The sequence below is a fragment of the Bombyx mori genome, chromosome 9 (genome assembly GCF_030269925.1).
Source record: "Bombyx mori chromosome 9, ASM3026992v2".
In the NCBI taxonomy this organism is placed as follows: Eukaryota; Metazoa; Arthropoda; class Insecta; order Lepidoptera; family Bombycidae; genus Bombyx; species Bombyx mori.
In genome coordinates, this window is record NC_085115.1 from 4,509,843 (window position 1) to 4,518,654 (window position 8,812).

General features: G+C 36.0%; 1 protein-coding gene across 1 annotated transcript; it reads right to left on the reverse strand.

Moving 5' to 3' along the window:
- Positions 1-262: 262 nt before the first annotated feature.
- On the reverse strand, positions 263-8,439 carry LOC101735416 (serine protease gd). The gene is made up of 7 exons (XM_004925599.5): positions 8,070-8,439; positions 6,569-6,754; positions 5,600-5,834; positions 4,890-5,002; positions 3,189-3,350; positions 1,841-2,003; positions 263-669 (listed from the first exon to the last, which is right to left on the reverse strand). The coding sequence occupies exons 1-7, from the start codon at positions 8,298-8,300 to the stop codon at positions 440-442; spliced, it is 1,320 nt and encodes a 439-aa protein (XP_004925656.1). The 5' UTR covers positions 8,301-8,439; the 3' UTR covers positions 263-439.
- Between the last annotated feature and the right edge of the window lie 373 nt (positions 8,440-8,812).

Consider the following 8,812-nt stretch of genomic DNA (forward strand, 5'->3'; position numbering starts at 1 on the left):
AGAGCAGACGTAGACACTAACGCGCATGCGCACTTGTCATTACCCAGGGAGGAAAAGCTACACTTTCTTCCCTGTACAGCGGGAGGTAAAGTTAGACTTTCTTCCCTGTACAGCGGGAGGAAAACCGAACTTTTGGCGTAGGTAGGAGAAAAATTTATAAGTCTTATAGTCTTAGAGCATTCGAAGCTACAATCTATAGTGATTGCTTTATATGTATTTTCATTTAGAAAAAAATGTATGTACTAATTTAAAAAAAACACAGTTTACAAGTTCATTAAACACATTTTTTAAATATATTTTCCATTAACTTATGCATATGAGTTTTGTTACAATATTATCATAATCTTAAAAATATGTATTGGGTAATATCACAATTTTTTGTTTACACTTATATCAACATGTTGTTCATAACATTTTTTCGCTTATGTCTCCTTACATTTTATTCCACGACATTCATTAAATAGTGCAAGCCGGAATGATGGTATATCCAACCATAGTGTGGACCCACATCGGTGTAAACCATGTAGTAGGTAGGATCACATTCGGTATGTCCAGGTGAGATTCCACATTTAGAAAGGACTCCTCTTAGATACCAAGTTACTTTGTGATCTGTCTGTATTGCCCTCACTATGAGTCCTCCTCCACTGTCTCCATTACGAGGATTGACAGCTGAAATAAAATATTTACCGATTTATTTTTCTTGCTCATGCAAATTATTAATTACAAGCGGTCCGATCCGGCTCCGCTCGGGTCTTTAAGAAAAATTTCAACGATATTTGACGTTGTTTTATTGCGGCATAACTATAATAGTTAGACATATACTGTCGCGACATTTTTTGTAAATAATAATGTGTTCTACAAAGTCGTAGTACATTATTTTATTCTATCATCAATAGTTTTCGCAGGGCACGCGATGTAAATAATAGTTTAGGTAATTTTTTTACGCCTTGGGTTTTAGTGGAGTTTATTGGAGTTTTAGGAAGGTTCCCTAATTTTTTTTTCAAAAAATATTATAGCCTATGTCACTTGGGAATACTTATAGTGTAGCTTCCAAACAGTGAAAGTATTTTTCAAATCGGTTCAGTAGTTTTGGAGCCTATTCAATACAAACAAACAAACAAATCTTTCCTCTTTATAATATTAGTATAGACTACGCATTGATCCTAAAAATCCATTCAAAAACATTTCAGTCTTATTTTAATAGATCAACTGTGGTTGAAAATATTCCAGACCTATAATGTTTTTATTATCAATTTACATATCAGCATGGTTATTGGAGCATATATTATAGAAAATGTATATTTGTCAATCAAAAAATCTCTAAAATTTCGTATACAATTTTACATAGGATACCTTCACAAAATCTAATACTACGGATAAATTTAAGTTATGCTTTTTAATTATTAAACAATGAAGGAAAGTAACTATACTGAGACCTTAGAACTTATATCTCAAGATGGGTGGCGCATTTACGTTATAGATATCTATGAGCTTCCAGTAAACACTTAACACCATGAACGAATGAACTCCCCTCCACGGTGTTTTCCGAGCGCTATGACATGTCCTTCTTCAAACGAGGCTTGCGGAGAGTTCTTTATGGTAGGCAGCGGCTTGGCTGTGCCCCAGGCATTGCTGACGTCCATGAGCGACGGTGACCACTTACCATCAGGTGGGCCGTATGCTCGTCTGCCTACATAGGCAAACCAGGCGGGCTGTTATCTCGTCCACTCACCTAAGCAATAAAATAAAAAAAAGTATTTGACAAATGTCTCTTGGTATATATTTAGGCGTCTACCAACAGCGTATCGCTAACGGTAATTACATAAAACACTTTAATTACCAGATTCAGGACCGTAGCCGGTGCAAAACGTGAATTCATTCAACAGCGGCCGGTAAACGTCCGCGTCAAAATTTATACATGTCGTGTCATTCTGTACTATAGTGTTCGCTGCTCTCAGGATATCTGACTGCACGTTCTTTTCTGTAGCTCCAAAGCCTACCATCTAGAAAATTGTATTAAATTATTCAAAGGTTTAGTTAAAAAAAAAAATTGTTTAAAAAAACTAACAAAATACGCTTTTATAGAAAAAAGCGTGGGGTGCTTTTCAGGATATTATCAAAGTAACCCTTCTACTCATATCTGTTCATAAAATATTTATAACTACTGATACCATGCACCGCACGGTTTTTTTTACAATAAAATCATTTTTTCTTACACTATTTTTAATTCAAATTTATTATCTATTTTTTAGTTGGATATTCTATAAAAGCGTAGTTCTTAGTTTTTTTAAACTATTATTTATTTTTAATTTTTTAGTTGAATTTCAATTTTTTCAATATTTTTTGTTTCAATTTTTTTTTTAAATATAATTTGCGTAATTACTGTCGGTAGAGTGTATTTTGAGCCCGCAAAGATAGTACCACCACCATGATATTTTTTACCAGCCTGCTTGTGTGCCTGTTTGTATTATTTTTACTGTAAAATCTGAAGAAATCATGTCTCAAGATGGGCGGCGCAATTGTCATGGTTGATGTCTATGAGCTCCCTTATGGTAGCTATAAGAGTTATTATTATGCTGTACGAGTTTCACAAGGTTTCATGAAAAATACAATCTAAATGACTTCTATAACTGGCTAATAGCTTAAATAACACAGGTAATGAAATTTATTAAGCTATTTATCTACTACCTTCTGGTAAATTAACAACGCGAGCTTTATACTTAGCCCTTTATTAATATATTATATACTAGACCTTGTGGTTTTATTTTATTTAATCGCCTATCAGATTTTTGCTGAAGCTGATAGCCTTAAGAGGCTATATTAGTGTCGCCTTAACTAGTAAGTGAGCTCACGGGGCCCAAACCTGATGACGTTGCTAACACGAATCCTAGCAAGAGCCGTGCTTTGCAGAATCTGCCACCGGATCGGAAACGCGACCCACTGAGAAGATCCGGCGAGAAACTCAGTGGGCTGTGTCTGAGAGTTAATTTACTCGTCGAGCCCTTCGTCGCAAGCGACGGGTTCGACGAGAACGATGACCGGTGCTTGAGGTACCTAGAAGCACCCTTAGTGGATCTGGAGGACCCGATATGACGTGTAAAACGCCTATCAGAACTGGAGTAGAGCTCCAGCGAAACCTGGTACTTGATATTTAACTTATTGTAAAACCACGTACATTAGATACTCACTATTGCTTCTTTTCCGAATAATTTCGTTTTTTCGTACACAGGTCCCCAAATGCAAAGTGGCTGAACATAATCAGTGAATGTCCAAGTGAAAACTTTTAATATCGCTAGATCAGACGTTGAGTATGTGTAGGTGTAGCTGGGATGTAATATAATTTTTTGGACCTAAAAACATTAAAAGTGCACTTTATATCGAGGGGTGAAAGGTTATTTGTTTTTTTTTTATTGCTTAGATGGGTGGACGAGCTCACAGCCCACCTGGTGTTAAGTAGTTACTGGAGCCCATAGACATTTACAACGTAAATGCACCGCCCACCTTGAGATATAAGTTCCAAGGTCTAAAGTATAGTTACAACGTCTGCCCCACCTTTCAAAGCGAAACGCATTACTGCTCTGCGGCAGAAATAGACAGGGTGGTTGGTACCTACCCGTGCAGACTCGCAAGAGGTCCTACCACCAGTAATTACACAAATTATAAGTTTGCGGGTTTGATTTTTTATTACACGATGTTATTCCTTCACCGTGGAAGTCAATCGTGAGCATTTGTTGAGTTTTTTTTTTTTTTTTTGTTGCCCTTGTTTTACCGTCGCCCATGGACTTCAGCAATGCTAGGGGCAGAGCCAAGCCGCTGCCTACGGCTTAATACTCTCCACAAGCCTCGTTTGAAGAAGGACATGTCATAGCGCTCGGGAAACACCGTGGAGGGGAGCTCATTCCATAGCCGGATGGTACGTGACAAAAAAGATCTCTGGAAACGCATTGTGGATGACCGCAGTGGCTCCAGGTAGTATTGATGAACGGTTTAAACGACATTTCGCTTAATACGCGAAATTCATCTTTGTAATTAATGGTTCTTTTTATTTGGTATTAGTATCACCAGTTCGATGTTTTTAATTGAACAACAATTACTATTTATTCCATTAAAATAGCTGAAGAAGTTTTTTGTCATGATATTTTTTCCAAGTTTTATAGATTAAATGGCTCTCCTGTAAAGTTGCAAAAATGTCACTTAAACTAAACAGAGTTCATTGGCAACAGGGATTTAAAAATTTTTTAGTGTGCTTTTGTGTATATTTTACCATTTTAACATAAAAATTTTCACATCACATTTAAATCTTATTACTGGTGGTAGGACCTCTTGTGAGTCCGGACGGGTAGGTACCACCGCCTTTCTTATTTCTGCCATGAAGCAGTAATGCGTTTCGGTTTGAAAGGTGGGGCAGCCGTTGTAATTATACTTGAGACCTTAGAACTTATATCTCAAGGTGGGTGGCGCATTTACGTTGTAGATGTATATGAGCTCCAGTAACCACTTAACATCAGGTGGGCTATGAGCTCGTCCACCCATCTAAGCAATAAAAATAAAAAACGAATAAAATATTTAATTCACGAATTAAGTTTATTGAAGAAGTTATCGAATACTTTTTTTATTTTATTTTTATTGCCCTTGTAGGCAGACGAGCATACGGCCCACCTGATTGTGAGTGGTTACCGTCGCCCATGGACCTCAGCAATGCCAGGAGCATATAATAAAAGTTAATGTTTGTTAAGCAGCGAGCATACATCACATATATGGAGTATCAGCGAAAATATAGGGATTAATAATGAATATGTATTTATAAATAAGTTGAATAAGTGCAGTTAATACTATGAAAATATGTAAATAGTTAGAAGCAGGTAAACAGTGAATTCATGGGAACATACCAATCTTTCTTGTCTACCAATTTGAGTTAAATCTTTGTGATTATTTACTCCAGCGATTACTACAATATTGTTTGCTTCAACTAAGCTACCATTCATAAATAGACAATGACCGGCTGGAACCAAAGTCAGGTTAGAATCATTAATATATTTTAATTAACAAATTTAAGCCTTAGTAGGGAATAGCTGAATGTCGTCCGCCTGGATCGACGTCGCCCAAAACACGTATTTACGGATCCTCCCGATCCATTAACGGTGCGGTTAGGTACCTCAAGCACCAGTCACCGTCCTAGTCGAACCCGTCGCTTGCGACGAAGGGCTCGACGAGCGAATTAACTCATAGACACAGCCCACTGTGTTTCTCGTCGGATCTTCTCAGTAGGTCGCGTTTCCGATCTGGTGGTAGATTCTGCGAAGCATTGCTCTTGCTAGGGCCAGTGTTAGCAACACTCCCGTGAGCTCACCTACACGTTAGGGCGAAGCTGAAATAGCCTCTCAAGGCTATCAGCATAGGTAGGAAGAAAAAAAAAACACGGCTTCTCTTTATAATCACGTATGTAGAATATTTTATGCGTCGTCATCTTGGGCCTCTCTCGCCGACTTTTAAACCGGCGCACGAAATATTCACGGGGTGCTACCAAGGTCACGGGGACAACGGCTTAATGCCGCCAGATGATGTGCGTTGATTACAATTAAATCAGTAAATCAAATACCTGTCAAAACTGCTCTCCTAGAAATGATGGTTCCACCACAATTGTAAACACCTACAACAGATTTTGGTTGTCTTATGAGTATAGCAACGTGCCACGGCCAATCCCCTGCCTTTGCTTCAGTCCTTACAGAAGTCAATTCGGTATTTTCCAAGGATCTTCGGCCACATACATGAGCATATTTTTTTCCACCATTATATTTATGTGTTATGTCGTAGGAGCTTGTTTTTTGTCTGGCCTGCAACACATGTTTGAATTGTAGTGAACAGATGCATGTTCAATTTAATAAAATCATAGATGCTCTAATTAGAAATTCTAAATGGCTAAAAGGATTAGTTTACTTTGAGATTACTGGTGGTAGGACCTCTTGTGAGTCCGCTTGGTTAGGTACCACCGCCCTGCCAATTTCTGCCGTAAAGCAGTAATGCGTTTCGGTTTGAAGGGTGGGGCAGCCGTTGTAACTATACTGAGAACTTAGAACTCATATCTCAAGGCGGGTGGCGGCATTTATCTTGTAGATGTCTGTGAGCTCGTCCACCCATCTATGCAATAAAAATAAAGGTTTTTCGTGTCTATTACATTGTGTATTTGTTCAGTTCATTATTCGTTCATTTGGATGTCGTATAGTATTAAGCTATTTTAAACTACCCTTTAAAAATATTTAGGTATTTATCGGCTTTCTTCGTCTTCTAAGTCGATCTCTTCATTACTGAAGGTCGTGTGTAATCTAAAATGTGGACCACTCGATGCACAATGCTTCCCCACGTCTTCCTGTCCTCGGCGGTCTTTATAGCCTCGGTTATTGGCAGGCCGGTGAGCGTCTTAACCAGATCAGACTAGCGGGTATCGCTTATCGGCTTCATTATTTTCAAAAGGATCAATGAGAGAATTAACTATTTAAATTACATAAAAAATTTTGGTCGTAATCTTTGAGATTAATTTTTCGGGATAATAATAATAGATGTTATTTACCTTGATTTCATCATTACAAAGAATCACTTTGTTGATGGAGAACATCGTTACGACGGGTACATCGTTTCCACTCGAATTTCGTATATTCAGATCAAACGTGAAACGTTCTTGTAAAGGGCCGATCGGACGAATTATTATATGATGCCAATTATTTCTTACAACAACGAAGGTTGTATTTTGCGATGCCTAAACAAAAACATTATTGTACTAGGAATGTGAAACATTATCTTTTCCATATAAAGGTTTGACGGACACTAATAATACTCAGTCATCTCACTACCCGCTTATTACAAATCGTAAGCATCGGCAGTCACGTCTCTTTTTAATAGGCTTATATTAAATTACATAGTTCATATTATAATTAAACACCTAATTTTATAGAAGCAATATTGCAATTGAAAGATGCGCTTGGTACTATAAGGTCTATTGTTTTTGTAGTCAACTGTACACAGCGTTAATACTAACTGCAGGTTGATGACTTTTTGAAAAAACATGTAACTTCATGTATGTAACTTCACATGTGTTTTTTAGTATTCAGAATTAGCATCCTTCTAGTAGTCAAACAAAAGTTGTTAATATTAAATAATAACAATCATACTATTTGAATTAAATTGTTTCGCATCATAAATATGTATCGATTGCAACTATTTATTACATTGTTTAAATTTAATTTTATGAAAACTAAGAAAATCACAGAATCAACATAAAGTTTGATACCGTAAATTAAAAACTAAATTATCCAGCAGTATTTTAAGATGCGCCCAAACTGAAGACTTTTAAAATTATTATTGTAAAACTTAGTAATATCTATTTAGCAGATTGGCCATTGGCCATTGGCCACATAAATAAATATATTTTCAATGAACTGCGAAAGAGCAGTCATTCTGAATGAGCTAGTTTAATGTGTATTGATGATATCAAAATGCATACAATTTTTTTAAACAATTCAAAAACAACCAATGCTTCCCTACATATGACGATCTTGAATTAAATTTACCTTGAACAACGACCGAAAGGTCTAGTTCACAAATTAAATATTATCTATATATTAATACGTGAAGCAAAAACTTTGTATCCCTTTTTACGAAAATTGCGCGGACCGAGGAGTATGAAATTTTCCACACTTATAGAGAATATAGAGAAGAAGTGCACAATGCTAATATATTTTTAAAATAATGCATAAAAGATACATTAAATCAATAAAAAAAACAGTACACACCCTACATACCATGTATTTGACGCACACACGCATGCATACTATTTATTGTCAAACTTTTGTTCTTGACGTCTGTTGTCAAATTGAGATTAAATATTGTTTGTCTTTGTTAATATTTTTTATAGTGTAGTCTTGGCGAAATTTGTGATTATAGAAGTATAAAATACAATCATAATAGTGTACAAACTTACAATTCGAATTAACTATAGTCGAATTTCGAATACTCCGGGACCTCTAGTAATAAATAAATTCTGTTAAAATTTTAATCTAAACACAATTACTCACCTTATTTATTTTTATTTCCTTTTCGAAATAAACTTCCATTTCAACTTTTTCTAAATTATTGTATAGTCCGAAATCCACTACTGCTCGCCAGTCAAATCCCTTTACATTGTCGAAATATATTATACCCAAACCGCAAGGATTATACCTTGTCAAAGCTGGTCCGTATAAGGACATGGTATTCACATTTCCTATTAAATACAAGAAAAATACGTAATATAAATAAATACACATTTTTAACAATTCTTCCTTCACAGCTTTATCTTAACAAAGACTGAGTTATAATAGCAATTTATATAAAGATATTTAACATTAATATAATAAAGTTATCGTGGCTATTAAATACAGCGTGTGCGATATTACTCTAAAGACTGATTAGTTTTTATATAGTTTATCTTTTTAAGCCTTCACTTACAATTACACATTACAATTTGTCAGTGAATCACACTGCAACCCACTTTGTCAGTTGCAGGAACTCTTTGTTATAAGGTTTAGCTTTGTTGGCACATTGTATATAAACTCAGGGGTCATTTGAAAAAATAAGCTTAAACTTGAGACAGAAAATCGTATTCTTCTTAGTCGAGTAATCTTTGAATAAGTTTGAAGTGATGTCGCGGTCAATAATGATGATCAGTTGCAACCGCTTTATTCTCCTGCTGTGCCATCTGATTCACATACTCTCACTCTCACAAGCTTATTGGGTAGGCGAGATCTTTACCTAGTCAGTCTGTGGGTACGGGATATCG